Source organism: Notolepis coatsorum (genome assembly GCF_963971535.1).
Source record: "Notolepis coatsorum genome assembly, chromosome: 8".
Taxonomy (NCBI): domain Eukaryota; kingdom Metazoa; phylum Chordata; class Actinopteri; order Aulopiformes; family Paralepididae; genus Notolepis; species Notolepis coatsorum.
The window spans coordinates 130,024,501-130,046,054 of NC_140172.1; the positions used below are offsets into that span (position 1 = coordinate 130,024,501).

The 21,554-nt window shown below is 47.3% G+C and overlaps 1 protein-coding gene across 1 annotated transcript; it reads left to right on the top strand.

The window, feature by feature from the left end:
• The first annotated feature begins 10,794 nt into the window (after positions 1-10,794).
• On the top strand, positions 10,795-21,446 carry LOC311232867 (glutamine amidotransferase-like class 1 domain-containing protein 3, mitochondrial). Its single transcript, XM_084319698.1, has 4 exons — positions 10,795-10,963; positions 11,647-11,818; positions 12,610-12,808; positions 19,954-21,446. The coding sequence occupies exons 1-4, from the start codon at positions 10,856-10,858 to the stop codon at positions 20,147-20,149; spliced, it is 675 nt and encodes a 224-aa protein (XP_084175824.1). The 5' UTR covers positions 10,795-10,855; the 3' UTR covers positions 20,150-21,446.
• The last annotated feature ends 108 nt before the right edge of the window (positions 21,447-21,554 follow it).

Genomic DNA, 21,554 nt, shown 5'->3' on the forward strand with positions numbered 1-21,554 from the left:
GGGTATGGACTGCTTTGGCCCGCTGCACATAAAGAAAGGAAGAGGAACCGAGAAGCGGTGGGGTATTGTATTCAAATGCATGACCACCAGAGCGATACACATCGAGCTTCTCCCGACCATGAGCACAGACTCATTCCTTATGGCCTTCCGTAGATTCACATCACGGAAAGGAAGACCGTCTACCCTATTGTCCGATCATGGGACAAACTTCAAAGGCGGCGAAAGAGAGCTGAGAGAGAGCTTCCAAGCTATGGGCCCAGAACTTAAGACCCACCTCGCTCCAGCACAGGTTGATTTCCAATTCAACCCCCCAAACGCACCCCACTTCGGTGGCACTTGGGAACGAGAAGTGCGCTCCATAAAGACAGCCCTGTACGCAGTACTTGGGGCCCAGACTGTGGCGGAAGAAGTCCTAATGACAGTCCTCACGGAGATTGAGGGAGTACTTAACTCGAAGCCCCTCGGATATGTCTCCAGTGATGTGGCGGATATCGACCCAGTTACCCCCAACACACTCCTGATGGGGCGGCTAGATCCCGCGTTACCCCAGACAATGTACCGGCCTGAAGAAGCGAACGGCCGACGAATGTGGAGGTACAGCCAAGTATTAGCCGACAAGTTTTGGAGCAGTTTCCTACTGCACTACCTACCGTCTCTACAGACCCGCCAGAAGTGGGTAAAGGAGAGAGACAATTTGACAGAAGGAACAGTCGTCATGATTATTGATCAATCACTGCCCAGAGCTATGTGGCCGGCCGGCCGCGTAAGCAAAGTGATCACCGGTGCCGACGGCAAGGTCCGAGCAGCTGAAGTGCTCGTCCAGGGTCGCACTTACACCCGTCCCGTGGCAAGGCTCATAGAACTGCCTCGACTCCCAGACACAATCGATGATGACCATGACCCTACAACCCTATGACTTTGTGAAGTTGACTGACCCCTACAGCAAACCCTTATGTGTAAATAGACAACACGATTAATCTGTCTCCGTTTAACTGATTAGGTCTGGGACCTATTCAGGGGGTGGCTGTTGTGAAGGGCCAGATTAAACCGAATATATATATTTATTTATATATATATATTTAATTGTATTTGTATATTCTCTAATATTCCCTGATATCCCTTGTATATTCCTTGTACAATATGCATTGAATATCCATTCTAGCCTACTGAACATCCCATAATAGTCTCCATTCTACTATTGGTCGAGACCTTGGTGCCAGGCTGCCATACCCCTCAGACCCAGTGCAAACGTACCGATCGACATGTACGAACAAGTCCTAGTTCCGCGTAGGAATTTGGCTACCGCACCACTAATGGGACTATTTGTTCATAGTGCGTATATATACTGCGCTACTAAAGTAGGACTTTCTTTTCAGTCCAGTTTCTTACCCTCCAATAGAGTCACAGACGTAAAGCCTCCCCGCGATGCCACGTGTGGGAGTAAGGCCAAGTTCGCCTACCATCGGTATTGAGACATCGTGTATATTAATATTTGAATAGTCATATTTGGCACTATATCGTCGAGTTGCTAAGTTATTAATAGTCTGTTAATATATAGTGCTTCGTGCGGTGAGAATACTACCGTAGTCAGTACCCCATCGTTTCGGGCAGAGAACTGGCTGCTTACCCAGGGTGGTTGACCCTATGTGAAGCTGCACCCGAGGAGCCCCAGAGCCGACGAGCGAGTGGACCTGTATACCGGATTATTCTACCGACGACAGCCCGCCTTCCCAGGCACGGATTATGCTTTGGATACTTTGATTATTCTATGGATAAAGACCCCCGACACTACCGTGTGTTGGAACCCCCCCCCCTGGAGAGGACACAAGGTGAGGAGACGCTCTGCAAGACGAGGTCTCTCCACATCTCTCCCCCGTGGACCGGAGAGAGCCGGCCCACAAAGAGTCCACCTGCTTTCATCTGTGGTCCAAGGATCGCCGGCGCATTGAACGGCACTACAGTGGGTTCTCCTGGGATACCCTTGGCCGGACGAGGCAGCTGGATTCTACCCCCCCCCCCCTCCTACTCCTGTCGGCTTACAATCGACCGGATTAACCCCCTCTAGTGTATCCAGCCTATAATCATTAAAGTATCATTGCTGTTATTCCTTAACTATTCCAGGTCGTATATTTACCACCTGCGCCTTCAGAGATTGGACATTATCTATTGATATACCGACGAATACTCCTTGCCATAAAAGAGCATACTATTTCAATTCATAAATGTAATTAAGTGATTAAGTGTTTAGTCTACACACCATCGCTGTGTAGGCAATAAAGACTTGTTTCTAATTCGTACATTTGTGTTGGATCCGTTTCATCTACGTGAGAGTGTTCATGATAATATATTTATGCCGTGTACTGGGTGGCCGAATATTAAGTACAAAGGTAGTGGTAGTAAGTATCATATCTAGTAATACAGTCAGGGAATTGTACCCCTCAGTTACAGTAATGTTGTTTCATATGTAGCAGGGTGGATTATCCCTGCTTCGTGGGAACGGGTGTGCACAGTCACTGGGTAGCGAGACACAGTAGAACTCTGGCTAGCTGCACCTCCGTCTTTGGGTCCGGAGCGTCAACTGGAGGCTGGCAGTGGGAGTGTATGGGGCCCGGGATTTACGAACCTGGTCCGGTACTCCGGTCTTCCTCTCCCGTCCAGGGCGGTCAGCAGTACTCCCCAACACGCTCTCACTTCCCCCCAGTTACTCCTCTAGCACCCTCCCACACCTAGTGACTGGATTGTAAGTAAATAACTTGGTTCCCCCCGCAAGCAGTACCCTCCCTCGTAAACCCTAGAAACCTTACAGTAGGAAAGGGAAGGTTGAATAGGAAGGGATTAATAGTATATATGTTACCCGCATCAAAAAGGGTTAGGATTAGGCTCAGTAAAAGACACACACACCGTGCTCCCATTCAGTTTGTTATTATTGCACCATTGTTATCGTTACACAATAGTTACAGTCTGGTATTCATGTAATTACGCCCTAGGCACCAAGTGCTCTCGCTGTAAACAGACTAAGTGCTGCCCACGTCTGGGCTAGACACAGTACCAATACCTTCCCTAAGGGTTTACATATACTGCTCTAGTACTCCCAACTATGGGGGAAGAAGGGAGGACATGGGAAAGGAATAGAAGGGTTCACTGAATGGGAATTTACTATAAATAAACATACACGTTATTACACTTAAATAAAAGGAAAGAAATCAACAAGTGGGCCCACAAAATACCAAACAGAAGTCCTATCTTAATGCCGGCATATATTGTTTGGGGTTCCCCTATTGAACGGTAGTAGCAACGTTAACTTCGCCCGCAGGCTGCACCACACTGTATACTGTATAATAGCTCGGGAGCATCAATGCCCATTTGTACTCATCCGAAATGGCCGCCTCGCCGCGCCACTGTTGTCCGGAAAGCAAGATGGCGTTGAACGCTCTCGGTGAGGATACTAGCAGGCGGAGCGGGGGCAGAGAGGCAGCGCCGGCTGAGAGCGTGTGCTGGGCGATGACGACCCCTGCTGGACGGGACGAACTCCCGTAGGCTGCAGGCAGCCGGGTGCAGATCTGGTCGCAGGTAACCGGGGCAGACTGATTGCAGGCAGCCGGAGCAGACTGGTTGTAGGTCCACGCGCGTCTCGGGGCTCGCACTCTATACCGTCACACTGTAACTACTATAACCCGACTACTAAGGACTTTGATATGTTGTTAGCCGCACGCTACTTATACCGCACACAGTAACTACTATAACCCGATACTGTTAGTGCTTGGCTCTGCACTGTTTGCTCACACACTATCGCTGGTACTTCTAGGATATCACGTCAACTAGCAAGTACTTCCTATCACCCGTCGCTATCTCACGGGGCCCTCCAACATAACTTCTGCAACAGGGCTCTCCCAGAGCACCCGTCTGTTGCGACTGTTCGTGGTCAAGTTCACTGCCGAAGAGGATCTCCTTCCGCCTTCCGCCTCCATATATCTCGTCCCATCTCTCTCCGACACTCTCTGCCTGACACCGCCCCCTGCTGGTCCCGCCTACTAGTCACACAGGGAGGGATGTTGAATATGGTCCAGCGATACTGTGTATGGTCCATACTCCAGCCGATAGAAGGAAGAGAAACTCATATCATTGCTCGTGGGAATATCAATGATGTCTTTGTGTACAAAGGGGATATAAAACACAAGTCAGCAGTTCTGAATAATAGACAATATTTTCAGGCTGCTACATTTCCCCCCACTTTGAACTTGCTAAGTCCTCTGCAAGTTAACAACAACACCAACCAACGCATGCATGAAAACGGTCCTGAGACCAACAGTTTCACACATCGATCGACACTCACACATTATGCTAACAGTTTCACACACTCCTTCATGAGTTGGACACACTGTTCAACAAACACACTCTTGAGCACGTAGTCCTGGCGATACCGAACGGGTAGCCGACCTCTGGTGCTCCTGTGGGGCCGGATTGGTCCGACTCCCCCCTCTCAGCTCCCGTGTCCGTCTTCTTGCCCTCCCGGGTAACAACACGAGAGGATGTAGGAGGGGTGGAGTCACCAAGGGGGGAATCATCAGACTCGGAAGAGCTCTGTGCAGGTTCATGCATCCTCCGGGGAATCCGTGCACGCTTCCCCCCGCCTCGGGCAGTCCCGTAGGTGTATGTCCTGGGGTCCAATCCCTCGGGACCACGTCTCGAGCCGGGGCACACCGTGTACACTGTTGCCTCCAGGCCTTCACCTCGGCCGCCATCCCTGTCAGGTAATAGCCCCGCCCCATTAACCCTAGTGTCCCGCGTTCGCCCAAATGTCCCCCAAGGACATGTTGAACCTCATATACGTGCCGCCGCAGCACCCCCGGCACCACCAACTGGAGTATCTCTTCTCCCCCTCGAGGGTCACTAACTCGCCTGAATAGTACCCCATTCTGCAGACGGAACCATTCCCACTGCCCGTAGAGCTTACGTATAAGCGGCCTCGCCTCTTGCAGTCGCACTCCGGCGGGGCAGCTCCCCTTCATCACCGCCTCTCGTACGGGCCCCACCTCCGGGTCCTCCCCTTGGAACCGCCGTAACTCGTCCCAGCTATAGCCGCTGTCTCCCTTCTGAGCCGTTATCTGTCTGGCGCCGACCACTGGGACCTCCGACGTATTGGTCCGCTTCTTGGGGCTCCGGCGAGCACGGATGGGGGCCGGCCGACCCCGCGCAGCCCGGAGCAAGCAAGCCCGAACTTCCTCCGCCGAGATCGTTACATAACCTTCGCTGTTGACTTCCAGCGGCTCCCGTGGGCTCACCTCTTCGGTTGGCCTTGCGACCAGGGCGGGAGCCTGTGACGGCCCGGCCCGCGCTTCGGGCCTCCGGCGGGCACGAACGCCTACCGTTGGGATCGCTAGAATGTCCCTTGCTGTGTCTACTACCTCTGGTCCTGGTCTCATTGGAATGAGCGCCCGGGCACCAGCGCGTCCGCCGGGCCGGCCGCCTTGGTGGCGTATCATCCGGCACGTCACCACACTTCCCTCTCCGGCCCCTCGTCTGGCGGTCGCCAGGTCGGACGACCCGCCGGCTGCTGTGTGGGTGGCGCCCTGTACTGGTGGGAAGGGAACCTCACCGCCCGGTGCTTCCTTCGGGCGCGGTTCTCCCATCGCGCGGGGCACTTGCGGCCGATATGGCCGGGCTGTTGACAGGTGTAGCAGATCAGCCTCCCATCCTCGCTCCGGCGGGGTAGTCTGCGCGGGGTAGAGGGCACGTCTCCCCTCCGTCGGCTTCCGGCGAAGCCTCTCTGGGGCGTGTCTCGCTCCTGTTGGAATGCCTGGAATAGCTGCTCCATGCGCGCGCCCAACTGCTCCTGGCCGGCGAAGAGCTGTCGGATGGACTCCTGGAGTGCGGCTAGGTCCAGCGGTGGCTCGCGTCTCTCCACGGCGACGCCGCGTATCACGCCCCGGGCGGCACCCCTCGCGGGGGGCAGGACCACCTCCTCTTCGGACCAGTCGATCGCCGCCTTCAGTACCTGGGGAAACGGCAGCGTCTCGTCCTCCCTCATGTACTTCCGCATTTCTCGCCTCAGGGTCTCGTCTCAGAGACCCACCACAAACTGCTCCTGCAGCAGGGCGGCGGCGACGGTGACCTGTGTAGGCGCCTGACGTTGTAGGCGACGGATCCTCTCCTGCAAGTCATACGCGAACTGGCGCACAGTCTCGCCGGCGGCCTGTCTTCGGTCAAACAACTCCCCCAGGCGCATGCAGACCGGGACCTTGTCCCCATAGGTTTCTTCGAGGAGCGAGAACAAGGCTTCAGTGTCGGGGACAGTCCCCTCCGTCAGGAAGCGTACCGTCTGCTTCGCCTCGCCTTTGAGGTGAAGCTGTGCGACCTCCGCTTGTTCCTCCACAGGTACTCTACTGGCACGGAGATGGGTCCTCATCGCCTGGATCCAGTCTTCCACAGGCGGTTCCCCTCTCTCTTTTTCCCCTCCAAAGTCGCTGCACTACCGCTCTCGTTGGACGTACACCACCGGGAGGGGCGCTGGAGGGAGCTGTTGGATCACGGCCTGTGCGAAGGCAAGCGACTCTTGGCGCCTGGCCTGCTCCAGTTGTTCGTGCTGGCGGTCCAGGACGCCCGCCTGGTCTTGGAGTTGACCCTTTAGGAACTCCACCGCGGCGGTCAAGGTCTGCACCGTCTCGGCTTCCCCTCCTTCCTCTTTGAGCGGGGACGGCGGGTCATCTCTTTGCTCCACCCGGAACGGCCCGGCTCTGACTTCCGGCTTCGGGGTGTCAGTCTCTTCCATCTTAGGTCTCTTGGTCGTCATGTACGAGGGAATGGAGTAGGATGTTGATCCTGTTTGTGACGCCAAATGTAGCACGGTGGATTATCCCTGCTTTGTGGGAACGGGTGTGCACAGTCACTGGGTAGCGAGACACAGTAGAACTCTGGCTAGCTGCACCTCTGTCTTTGGGTCCGGAGCGTCAACTGGAGGCTGGCAGTGTATGGGGCCCGGGATTTACGAACCTGGTCCGGTACTCCGGTTTTCCTCTCCCGTCCAGGGCGGTCAGCAGTACTCCCCAACACGCTCTCACTTCCCCCCAGTTACTCCTCTAGCACCCTCCCACACCTAGTGACTGGATTGTAAGTAAATAACTTGGTTCCCCCCGCAAGCAGTACCCTCCCTCGTAAACCCTAGAAACTACAGTAGGAAAGGGAAGGTTGAATAGGAAGGGATTAATAGTATATATGTTACCTGCATCAAAAAGGGTTAGGATTAGGCTCAGTAAAAGACACACACACCGTGCTCCCATTCAGTTTGTTATTATTGCACCATTGTTATCGTTACACAATAGTTACAGTCTGGTATTCATGTAATTACGCCCTAGGCACCAAGTGCTCTCGCTGTAAACAGACTAAGTGCTGCCCACGTCTGGGCTAGACACAGTACCAATACCTTCCCTAAGGGTTTACATATACTGCTCTAGTACTCCCAACTATGGGGGAAGAAGGGAGGACATGGGAAAGGAATAGAAGGGTTCACTGAATGGGAATTTACTATAAATAAACATACACGTTATTACACTTAAATAAAAGGAAAGAAATCAACAAGTGGGCCCACAAAATACCAAACAGAAGTCCTATCTTAATGCCGGCATATATTGTTTGGGGTTCCCCTATTGAACGGTAGTAGCAACGTTAACTTTGCCCGCAGGCTGCACCACACTGTATACTGTATAATAGCTCGGGAGCATCAATGCCCATTTGTACTCATCCGAAATGGCCGCCTCGCCGCGCCACTGTTGTCCGGAAAGCAAGATGGCGTCGAACGCTCTCGGTGAGGATACTAGCAGGCGGAGCGGGGGCAGAGAGGCAGCGCCGGCTGAGAGCGTGTGCTGGGCGATGACGACCTCTGCTGGACGGGACGAACTCCCGTAGGCTGCAGGCAGCCGGGTGCAGATCTGGTCGCAGGTAACCGAGGCAGACTGATTGCAGGCAGCCGGAGCAGACTGGTTGTAGGTCCACGCGCGTCTCGGGGCTCGCACTCTATACCGTCACACTGTAACTACTATAACCCGACTACTAAGGACTTTGATATGTTGTTAGCCGCACGCTACTTATACCGCACACAGTAACTACTATAACCCGATACTGTTAGTGCTTGGCTCTGCACTGTTTGCTCACACACTATCGCTGGTACTTCTAGGATATCACGTCAACTAGCAAGTACTTCCTATCACCCGTCGCTATCTCACGGGGCCCTCCAACATAACTTCTGCAACAGGGCTCTCCCAGAGCACCCGTCTGTTGCGACTGTTCGTGGTCAAGTTCACTGCCGAAGAGGATCTCCTTCCGCCTTCCGCCTCCATATATCTCGTCCCATCTCTCTCCGACACTCTCTGCCTGACACCGCCCCCTGCTGGTCCCGCCTACTAGTCACACAGGGAGGGATGTTGATGGTCCAGCGATACTGTGTATGGTCCATACTCCAGCCGATAGAAGGAAGAGAAACTCATATCATTGCTCGTGGGAATATCAATGATGTCTTTGTGTACAAAGGCAGGCATGCGTTCTTCATGGGACGGGGGTGCACTAAGTGCAAGCCCAGATAAGTACTCGCTATTTGCATATCAATAGCGCCGGTCGTATTTAACACACCTGACGACCGGCGCTATTGATATGCAAATAGCGAGTGCAATCCCAGTTGATTTCAGGAACGCACCCATAGGCGGCGGATGGGCTTATGTTCTAGGTAGGCTGTATTGGGAACGCCCCCTCGCTCGTAGCGCGAGAAAAATTTGACCTTTTATTTTTGGTTTCACGCAAACTGTCCAGGTTCTGATTTCATATACACACACACTACTAGGCTATACTACAGCGAGCCCCACTCATTTATATATAGTGCAAATTAAGTGTTCAAATGAAGGCATCCAATAATATATGAACCATTGTCTTACCTTAATGCAGATAAATGCGACGTTTCGTCTTGGTGAGAATTGAATCACAAGTTGCAATGAAGTGAACGTTTTTCGTAATTTGGATCTCATCATGCTTTGAAAACAATGTACATACAGTAGCTCTAAAAAGTTTCCACGATTTGATGAACTCGGACTCTCATCATGTCCTCTTACTTAGAGCAAGCCCTTGTTTGCCAAGATAAAACAACATACAGCCTCAGGTGATCGCTAGTTATGCCTCCTCGCTTCTCTACAAAGCGATCGGCGGGCTGAAATTCAGAACACAGATGTTTGCTTTACTCTGCCAGGCCTGCGGGATCAGGATGATCATGTGAATGATGTGATTGGCCACATTATTTAACCTGAGCCTATGCGTGATTGGTTACTGCCTGTATACCTGGAATGTTAAACGCTGCCACAGATTGACACCTTCGTCGTTGACACCTCGGCCAGCGAGCCGGCTGCAGCACAAGACACACACTAGCCAGCAGCCTGCGCATATATATTATATACATTTCAACAGTGGCGGCGGTGCTTTGTGGTTCGCAGTTCACGTTAATAGGTCGAGTTGAAAATGTAATGCTCTGAGATGCTCTGGAGCAATCTCTCTCGGTCTCTCGGATCAATCAAATCAAATAATTAACACATGTATGTTGTCATTTTAAACAACTCACCATTCATTCATTATGCATCAGCAGCAGCTAAATTATGTTTATAATGTTTGTATAATGTTTATACAAACGGTGCGTGCGATGTGATTGGTACAGACAGTACTGGTGCGGTCTGGAATGTCAACTGTGTCACCACACCTACCCATTGACACCTCCGTCGGGGCGACCCCCCCCCCCCCCCCCACACACACACACAGACAGGCTGCCTAATTCTGCAGTATGCCCAATATTATTTATATATAAATGCTAAATATTTACATCAGACATGTACAGACAATGTACAAACAAACAATAATTCTACATATTATTAGGTACAGGCAAGCATATGGTGTTCTGCAGGGATGTTGTTGACAAGTTCTTTTTTAACCATGTTTTGAAGTGGGGGTGGGTGGGGGCTCCTGCCAGTCTTCAGTGTATTCAGGCCGTCTGGAATGTTAAGTGTCACCACACCTATCCATTGACGGACCCCAGCCCCCCCACACACACACAGGTACACAGGGGAAAAAATAAAGGCTAAAAAAAAACGTTTTTTTTTTTTTTTTTTTTTTTTTTAATAAATAAAAATAATGTGTCGACTGGTCTGGGAAGGCACAGCCTGCCCCAGCCTTATACACCCGCCGCCCATGAACGCACCACTGTACAAAGGGGATATAAAACACAAGTCAGCAGTTCTGAATAATAGACAATATTTTCAGGCTGCTACACAGGAAAACCAACGTTTATTTTTACAAGAATGTTCGCCGGTGGTACTACCCCCCTAATCCAAGGCCTACACCTTGAGGCTATAACATAAATCCACATTTTTGGAATACGTTTTCATAAATTCCGAGCCTAATTTTATATAGCCATGTTTATGTCGTATCACAAATGTAACAGTAATATACCTGTATGTCATGTATGTCCCTAATAAATGTCATGATGTCACATGTTGTGTATGTCTCATAAATGTCACTATGAATTGAAAATGGGGGACCCTGATGTAAACAAGACAAACGTCTTTCTCTGGTCTGCATCCCCTTAACAATTGTGTGTATTGAGCCGTACTGTATTGTACCCATTCTGCAATCTGTTAATACAGTTTTCATTCATCCATTCATTCATGTGTGCGTCATCCATCACAGTAGGGGGCGCCCTAGACCGCGCGACGCTGTGCGCATGACTTCGGCCATGCTCACCTCCTCTGTCACATTGTAGGAACTGGAAGTTCAGACGGGTTCATTCAAAAAAGAGGAGAAAGGTTATCATATATATAATATCATTAAAATGAGCAAACGCGTTGCTGTAGTGTTGGCAGGCTGCGGAGTGTTTGATGGCAGTGAAATACACGAGGCCTCTGCGGTTTTGGTCCATTTAAGCAGAGGAGGTGCAACTGTAAGTCTATTATTATTATTATTATTATTATTATTATTAAATGTAGCTTTCACTTGTCATCACTGTTACAGGTTACTTACAGCCTAGCATAACATTACTGTTGTCTGAATAACAGCGGCCTAAATGTGTGAGCTGGCAAAGCTTGTAGGCCTACTGTACATAGACCGATAAACATTCTAAATAAGTCCCTTTGTATTTCCTGTTGCAATGTTTGTTAATACAGTAGCTGACAGGAAGTAAACAGGCCAAAGCTGTCCCCCAAGCAACAACTTTAGCAACAGAATACTTCTGAAAAGGCCTAATGGTGGGAGTGTGTTTGTGCGTGTGCCCATGCCTCACTGATATAATCATTCTTGCAGTAGTATGTTGACCAGGCAAATTAATGTAAATGACCTTTCAGTCAGATGTTTAATTTGTTTTCATTATCCTCATATCAAGTTTGTTCGGCTTCAAGTATTATTGGTTTGTACTTTGTAGGCCTACTGTACATCGATTGTGCTAAAATTGTACCCTGCTCGAGAAAGACATTTCCAAAAGGGGTACGTGTGTGTCCTCTTGAGTGTTTAGAGGTGGTTTCTATATGAACAGAGGTAGGGTGTTTGGGTGAGAGGTTGCCCTGGTGTCCAGATTTGTCGCATGTCTGAGGAGAGTCTTATGTCATCCTTCCATTTGATCAACTGCAGGTAAAGATGTTTGCCCCGAACATTGATCAGATGCACGTGATTGATCACCTGAAAGGAGCTCCCACTGACGAGAAGCGCAACGTGATGGTTGAGAGTGCGAGGTTGGCGCGCGGGGAAATCCAGGACCTGTCTGAACTCGCCGTCAAAGACTACGATGCTATCATTTTCCCAGGTTCGACTGGGAGCTCAAGTCTCGATCAGTAACACATGTGTCAAGAAGATTAACGGATTTGTGTGGTTTAGTTCTGTCACAGTAGTTACAATGTCTGCACTGAAACAACCAGGAGTAGACGGTGCTGCTTAAATATGTTTAGAATCCATGAGGGATGAAAGCAGGACTTTTAATTAAACTTGAAGTAGTCTTTATTCGTAGCACACATTGCAACGTAGTCATGCAGCGAACACACATATGCAAGATGGCCGACACAGGAACACACGCATGCATTTTCACTGCGCTTGACCCATCCCGTCGTCCTTCCCCCCAAGGGAAGCTGGGAGCAGACATGGCCTGCGGCATAGGGCCGCACCCGGGGACCAATCCAAGTGCTCCTGTCTGACGGCATTAGCGATCTGTTCTGCATGTTTTTCCATTGGGTTTATCTCTTTTTCTGGAGGGGAAACCCTTGCGAGCACAGGGAGAACATGCAAACTCCTCACAGAAAGGCCCGGGAGATACCCCACCTGGCAACCTGGTCCCCAAGCGGGAATCAAACCCAGGACCTTCTTGCTGTGAGGCAACAGTGTTAATCACTACACCACCGTGCCGCCACGGTTTTGATGTCTGATTAAGGTCCCAGTGACTTTCTGTTTCTCACTGTTTATAACCAGAATAACATTTATTTTTTAGTCGCACTTCGTCCCTCTTTGTGTTGGTTTTCGGCCTGTCTGGTGTCCAAACTCCTGTCAAGTGCTATGAGTAATTCCCCCTGTTGTCTCACTTCTCCATTGTGCCATGTGGTGTAGGGGGCTTTGGGGCAGCTAAGAACCTGTGCACCTGGGCGACGCAGGGGAAGGACTGTTCTGTCAACGAGGTGGTGAAGGCCACCCTTCAGGCGTTCCATGGTGACGGCAAACCCATCGGCCTCTGTTGCATCTCACCCGTCCTGGCTGCCAAGGTGTTCCCTGGCTGCGAGGTCACCGTGGGGCTTGAAAAGGATGAGAAGTATGTCTCACATATTTATTTTAATATCTTTATATATTTTAATATATTTTATGTATTTATTTATTTAATATATATATATACATAAAATATATTAAAATATATAATACAAAGTTAAAAAATATATATCCTTTTTTTATATTTATTTATTATATATATATATACTGTATATAAAATATATCTTCCTTAGAGTTGGACAAGAAGATAGGTACCCTTCTCATCTCATGCAGTACAGAGATAGAGACCTGCAAGCTTGCTAGTTTACACAATGACTGGAAGTGGATACGGACCATTAGCCTAGCGTCAAAAGGAACAAAATACACTACTTATTTACATGATGTCACTAGTGTATTTACCACTTATAGAAATAACAATGAGACAATGTCATTTTCTAAGCAGGTACATAGTCTGAACTATTTTCTTGATGAACAACCGACGGCTAGGAGCAGTGATACGCCGCAGCACCTCTAAAGCCCCGTAGTAACTTCCGCCAACAAAACCAATGTGACCGGCTAAGAACGACTGCTAATCATGGACGACTTTGTAAGAGAGGAAGGTGATGATAAATTCTGGACAAACCAAGATCCATAACCTTATCTATTTCAACCAGAATTCACAGAGAAGGAACTACAGGTGCTGGAAGCGGAGTGGGCAAAAAGGGAGGCTGAGGCGTAGGGCTGACCTTCGATATTTTTTTGGAATTCGAAGCTTCGGGGCCGAGATTCGATTTTAATTCGAAGCTTCGAAATAAAATAAATTAAATAAATAATGTATTTTTTTATTTTTATTTAATTTTTTTTTAATGTTGTGGGACTTGTACATCACTTTATTCAACTTTGTCAGTGCTGTAAAGTTTAAACCTTTTTTAAATCTTAGACAAACGAAACACTTTGCTTTCATGAAATATTGTAAGCCGTCATTTGAGGCTTTATAAAAGCAGCACAATGAACACAAATCTGTCGGTGCAGAGTCCGACCTCATCTTAAATAACAAACAACAAAGAGAGGCAGAGTTGATTTTGCAATTTTTTTTATTTTTATTTTTTTTTTTTAATAATTTAATTTTCATATTCGAATTCCATGCCCATCGGACGAAGCTTCGAAGTATTTAAGACGGCCCTAGGCGGTCGATCAGGCTGAGGCTGTTATTTCTCCATGTGGTAAATACACAAGTCACAACATGTAAAGGAGAGTTTGGAGTTGTTGGAAAGTGTATTTCTTTACTTTTGACGGTAGGCTAATGGTCCGTATCCACTTCTTGTCTCTCTCTCTCTGTACGGCACACTCTGTAATTTCCCTAAAATGTGGCATGTTCCTTTAAGGATAATCTGGTATGTAGTGGAGGGTAAACCCACCTCAACACAGGTTTACACACCTTTTTGTGAAATAAGAGTTTACCCAATTTTTTAAGCTGATGTAAATCTTCATGGTCGACAGAGTAGGTAGTTACTGCAAGTGACATGAATATAGGGTATTTCTGAGGAAACAAAACGAAATACAATTCTGAATAAAATAGTGTTTCTTTTAGTTTATTGGCAAGATCACACGTTTTCCAGTGACAGCAGTGTTACAGTGAGCACTGGTTTCTCAGAGACGTTGACTGGAGTTCACAGTTTCTAGTCTCCTATACTAACTGATCCGATGAACATTTGACCCACATTAGATGAATGGTATAACGCTGCCCACGGAATTATAAACGCCCCCTCGGCCATCCGGTCAACATCAGATTACGTGTAGTAACTTCCAGAAGTCCGTCCAGTTGGATTTTTTTATATCGCGCCGATTGCTATCAAACTGTATTTGATCATCAATATAATGCATTTGGGGCTATAAATCATGTTCTGGAGAAAGCTGCAGAAAGAGATGAAAACATACTTATACTTTAGATCATATTTTAGTATGAATATGTGAATGAAAAAGTTTAACGTTGCTTCACCCTGAACTATACATATAGGACATTGAATGGGCCCTAATAATGGCAATTTAGCAATATAATTTAAAAAGTTATAGCCCTGCAAAGAAGGGGAATTTCTCCATAGACAAATAGAGCCGGCAACCTATGGTATATCATGAATTTAGCCAGTGGCGGCTCTGCCACTAGGGGTGCAAGGGCGCCGACCCACCTGCTAACTGCTGTTAAATCAGAGAAGAAGAATAAAATAAAACTTTTTAGTTTTTAGTTTTATAGCCCTATAAATAATATAAACATGTTTAAAATTAATAATATTTACTAATTTTAAGTGTTTGTGTTTCCAATGCACAATATAACGTTATTATATAAAATAAAAAAATACTCGTTTTCTTGAACAGGAAGTGACATCACTTTTTTTTTTTTTTTTTTTTTCGGCCCGGGCTAGACGCAATAGCGCTCTGAGTGCGCGTCACGGTTTGATCGCTGTATCCGTCGAAGCCAATCAGTGCGTAACGCGTTGTGCGTTGAAATATGACTATTATGTTGGAATCCGGGCGCGATTTGAAGCGGTCTAGCCAGTAGCGTCAAGAATGTCTGTAGCCGCATTTCGCGGAGACGCTCTCTGATTGGCCGACGCCAGTATTTTTTTCCGTAGCAGAATTTCACAGAGACGATCTCTGATTGGCCGAATCCAATTTCTAATGTTCCAATTCTAGCTTATTCCGGTCCGTTGGTGAGAGATAGTTGTGTTGTTGTGTTATGTGTTGTTGTGAAATGCAGGCAGCAGAGCGTGCCGTGACTGCAAGTTCTTTAGATGGTTAAGCTTAGGCACTCTTTCAAAGTTGGTTAAGGTTAGAGTTTGTCTTAGAGCATGGCGATAGAACGCCAGGTAGTTTGCAGTCTGTTCGACGCGGAAAAATGGACAAAGAAATGTACTTGTGTTGTGCTAACAACAAGCTAACACGTGGCTAACAAGCTATATGGCGGATGCAGTCTGGAGACAGTGGACAGTGGTCTGGAATACATCATTCAACAGTGGATTATACACGTTTATCAAGCTCTCCTGCCCTGGACGTTTCAACTAAACAGTGAGTCTCTCTCTCTCTCTCGCTCTCTCTCGCTATACACAGCTGTCTCCGCGAAATGCGGCTACGGAAAAAAGTATTGACTGTGCTTGCTGAGACGATAATTAATAGGCTAGCGATTCAAAACGCGCTGCTGTGTTGTGAACTATAACATTAATTTAGCTGCTGCTGATGCATAATGAATGAATGGTGAGTTGTTTAAAATGACAACATATTGTGTTCATTATTTGATTTGATTGATCCGAGAGACAGAGAGAGATTGCTCCAGAGCATCTCAGAGCATTACATTTTCAACTCGACCTATTAACGTGAACTGCGACCTACAAGGCACCAGCGCCAGCGGCCGCCACTGAATTTAGCCTTAGGCAATCAAAGTGTTAAGAAAAACAGATCATAGAAAAATATACATCGGAAGGGGAAGAAACTATATTGGAGGGGGTTGGGTGGGGGGGGATTTTGACATTTACCGTGGCCAGTTTCTAATTGCAGCCACCCGTAGGTGCTCTTTGAGAGCGGTTTTGAAGGAGGGTAGGGAATCGGATTCACATTCCTTTACGGCGTTCCACTGTAGACCAGGCCCATTGCAAGTTCCTGTACTTTGTCGTCTACTCTAAGCCATCCTAGGTTGTCAAAATGGGCAGGGGTAAGGTGGGTTTTAGGAGTAAGGTCAAGCAGTAGTCTGACCAGTTTGTTTTGTGATGTTTGTAGCCTTGTTTTTAGGGCCTTTGAGGTGCTTTGGTACCATGAGGTGCAAGCATAGTCGTAGAACCCTTGAATGAGTGCTCCTGTTAGAGTCTTCAATGTATTCTTGTTTACCAGAGAGGAGATCCGGTACAAGAATCTTGTTCGTTGGTTGACTTTTTTTTATTACATTGGTTGCCATTTTGTCACAGGAAAGATTTGCCTCTATAGGATGGAACCCAGGTAGGTAATTTCATCTTTCCTTCCTTCTCACTGTGACTGAGAAGCTGTTCGCCTTGCTGAGTTTGCTATTTGATCCAAAGAGAATGGATTCCATTTTACCCAGGTGTAATGATAGTTTGTTATCAGCGAGCCAGGTGCAGATTCTGCCGAGTTCCGAGCTGAGGGCTTTTTCAACCTGCAACTTGTTCTTGTCAGAGACCAGCAGGGCTGAGTCGTCCGCGAACAGGAACAAGTAAAGGTGGGGGAGGGGGCAGTGTACCGTTCACCTCCACCATCTCTTCTCTCCCCTCCAGGTGGGATTGCGTCCAGCTCACTGATGAGCTATCAAAACCAATTGCTTTTACCTTATCATTCCCAGCCCATATGGGCTTACAAGACACATAACAATAAGTATATAATAATATACTTGACCAGTTACTTGAAAAATGACATATAGACCAAGATGGCCACAAGAAAATACAATAAAACGTAATATAACCCAACCTGTACGCAATGTATATAAACAAAGAAACAAGAGGAATTCAAATACAATTATATAGGATATAGTGTGTTTTGTCTCAAGTGCCATGCTTTCTCCAAAGATCCTGCAAAACTGAAGATGTCCTCCACAAAAAAACAACTCAACATACAACTCTCAGACTGCCAAAACAAATCCGGATTTACAATTTGAATTTTCTCAAATAAAGCCCTCCTCAAAGCGGTGTACAAAGGGCAATAAAAAACTAAATTATATTCATCCTCCACCACTCCTAGATCACATAGAACACACAACCGCTCCTCCTCAGGTTTACCTTGGAATCTACCCACTTCCACAGCCAATGGCAGGGTGCCAGACCTCAACTGGGCACACAGAGACCTCAGTCTTCTCTTTAAGTTTAACATTACATAAGGTTCAGTAAAATACTCATTTTTAATTACAACATATTTTCTAAGTTTAGGTTTTTTCCAAATCTCCACCTTCCACTTATCCTGATGGATTGTTGAAAATTGTTTTAATTATGTGAACCTTACACTGCAGATTGTTCATAAAAATCATACTTAAGTCAGTAGAAGAAAAAATCATGGACATCTCTCTTGACCAGGGATGACCGTGTGCTCTGTCCCAATTAAAAATCTTTTTTGTCACCCTGTCATTTGGCAGCTGGACCAGGCGGTTCCATAACCTCACCATTTCACCTTTTTGCTTGACCAAGCAAGAGCATGTCCCCTTCTATAGCCCCTTTTGGTGTGTATTTATGGACTCCTAAAAAGTATCTTATGGCCCGGTTCTGGATAGCATTACATTAAGGTGCATCATCAAAACCCCATACTCCAGCAGCATAAAATAAAACGGAACCCACCATTGAATCAAATAATTGTGTAAATGTTGAAAACCCAAGGTCAGCGCCCTTCCTGCTGACTCAGACATTCTTTTCCTTCCTTATATGAAGCTCATGTGCTCATTAAAGGTGAAACCAAGATATTTATAAGAATGTGTGTAAATCAGGGGCGTAGTAAATCAGGGGCGACATCCCGTAATGTTACCGGGACATCAGGGGAGACATCCCTTCTCCAACTAACGTTATTTATTTAAATAGTTCCTGTTAATTAACAATTAACATAAGTAGCATGGTAATAATACGTAGATTATTGATCAATGAATGTATTGATACATTTATTTATATTACAAATGATACACCATGTAGAAGTCATGTTATTTCCTCATTGTCCTTGCTGTGTCGCCTGTCTGCCTAAAAAAAAAAAAAACGATTTGAGGCGATATTTAGCCAGGCGACATAAGTTGCTGCGCGATCGTCACTCAAAAATCTCCTGCTGTGTGGATTCTGTCATTCATAACAATGGAAATTGTAACTGAGGGGTTACAAAACCCTGACTGTATTAAAGATTGTGATAGATTAAACCACTGCTAGGTATGTACTTTAATTACTGGCCAGACAGTACATTGAATATATGGTGGACACTCATAATAGCACGGCACTGACAAAGAAATATCATTGGAGGGTATTTATTATTATGCAATAATTGGTTACAGATATGAGAATTAGGGTCGCGCTTGTATGGCGAAGAATAGGCATAAAGTCAGTCAGTAGCATAAGTCAATGGGAATAGAGTACTTCCTACGATGGGGTACTAGGCTAACGCCGCCTGGCGTATAATGACAATTATAGAGGGCAACGCTGGTACCGCTTGGAGACAATGGGTTCCTCCCAGAGTTGTAAGGTCTGGAGGAGAGAGGAATGTTCGGATACTCAGTCTGATCAATTGAAGAAGAAGGGGATTCACGTACAGAAGCCAGTCCTTGTAATCCAAAGCTCAGCATCAAAAGCAATAACTGTAATCCAATTGCACGATAGCAACGATGATAGCCAGCTAGCCTCGGTCCATGAGGCCAGCCCGAATGTAGATCCTCACGAGATTAAATCCAAACGACAGTGGAGATTAACGATGCTCTTCTCCGGGTAATACGTTCCACAATCAATATAATCCAACCAATACTGGTTCTGCAATCGCCGCCGTCGGTTCTCCTGTGCACATGTCCAGTAGGTTCTCCGACTAGGCCTCCTCGTGTGCTGGTACCAATGTATTTAGTCCACGCGCACTGGCTAAGGTCCACTAGCTAAACGAACGAACCACTGGGTAATGCTACACACGAACGAACTGTGGTTGGCACGATACACAATAAATTAACGACTATTTACTTCACATTAAACTAAGTCGAACTTGACGTTACTGCATTAAATCTGACACTTTACTATTCAATTCGCACATGGTTCTCAACGCTCTGTTAGACGCACTGCTGCTCACTTCACTGTTACCGAACTGCTGAACAGCTACTTAGACGAACACTGCTGCTGTTCGCACCTGCGCCGTATATATACTTAATTGGCTATCTAGTGCCAAACCTCAGTTCTCGTCTCGAATCAATACGCTGTCTCCGGGCATGTTACGACATGCCCGGGTTCGCCTTTGAACCTGACTTTGGGGGCTTGCGGTATGGCGCCGATGGCGTTATCCAATAAGGAAAGCGAATATTACTATGATTCGAACGCAGGCTTAAAGGGATATACCGTGTATATATAAAACAATAAATGTAGATTCTCAGCTTTAATCTGGCCCTTCACAACAGAAGTGATACAATTCTGTCTTAAAAAATCGGTCACCTGGCAAAAATCGCCGGCCGTGTGCATTGGACTTTACAGTTCCCCCTCTCCCTCCCTCCCCCCCCAGGTACCCAAACACCACCGACACCGCCGAGGCCATCAGTCAGCTGGGCTGTAAGCACGTGAGCAAGAGCGTCGGCGAGAGCCACGTGGACGCCAAGAACAAGCTGGTCACCACCTGTGCCTTCATGTGCTCCGCTCCGCTCCACGAGGTCTTCGACGGTGTCGGCACGATGGTGCGAGAGGTGCTGAAGCTCGCCTGATCCTCCAGGGACTCGTGAAGCGCGAGGAAGGGAACTGTCGTGGCCTCTTTTGTTTTGTGTTTTTTTTGCACGTGGGCCATTAAGTAAAGTGCTCTACTGTCGATGCCTAATGAACTGTAGAGGTGACTGATTACGAGATGTTTGTATAGAGTGGTGTTTTCATCAGCCCCTACCCACACAAAATGTCTAGCACTCGGAACATCTTAATGGGGGTTTTGCATTTAGTTCTGCTAAGCCTGTTCAACAGATGGGTGCTTTATAATGTTCTTTGATAAGATGAATGTGAAGTGAACCTGGTAGATGAAATTTCACAAGTTTTATTGACTGCTAACTTCTAAGGGATATTCTGTGACTCCACATTCTCTCTTTAACTCCACACTCTCTCCCTCACTCCACATTCTCTCTCACTCCACATTCTCTCTCACTCCACATCCCCTCTCACTCCACATCCCCTCTCACTCCACATCCCCTCTCTCACTCCACATCCCTTCTCACTCCACATTCTCTCTCACTCCACATTCTCGCTCACTCCACATCCCCTCTTAGTCCACATCCCCTCTCTCACTCCACATTCTCTCTCACTCCACATTCTCTCTCACTCCACATTCTCTCTCACTCCACATTCTCTCTCACTCCACATTCTCTCTCACTCCACATCCCCTCTTACTCCACATCCCCTCTCTCACTCCACATTCTCTCTCACTCCACATTCTCTCTCACTCCACATCCCCTCTCACTCCACATCCCCTCTCTCACTCCACATTCTCTCTCTCACTCCACATTCTCATTCCACATTCTCCATCTCTCTCGCTCTCATTCTCTCACTCCACATTCTCGCTCACTCCACATCCCCTCTTACTCCACACTCTCTCCCTCACTCCACATTCTCTCTCACTCCACATTCTCTCTCACTCCACATCCCCTCTCACTCCACATTCTCTCTCACTCCACATTCTCTCTCACTCCACATTCTCTCTCACTCCACATCCCCTCTCACTCCACATCCCCTCTCACTCCACATCCCCTCTCTCACTACACATCCCCTCTCACTCCACATCCCCTCTCTCACTCCACATTCTCTCTCACTCCATATCCCCTCTCACTCCACATCCCCTCTCTCACTCCACATTCTCTCTCTCACTCCACATTCTCATTCCACATTCTCCATCTCTCTCGCTCTCATTCTGTCTCTAACTCCATGGATTCTGTTCTCGTGGCAGAGAGCTGGCACCGGTGTTGACATATTGGTTTGTTACTATATGAAGCACTCTCAAATTAAATACTATATGCTGCAAAACATGTATCTTCCTAGATTTCACATGCCAACATAATGAATCCTATAGTATTGGGCCATGTTCCCCAAAAACGTAAACATGAGGGTGAAACAAAGGACTTCATGAATACA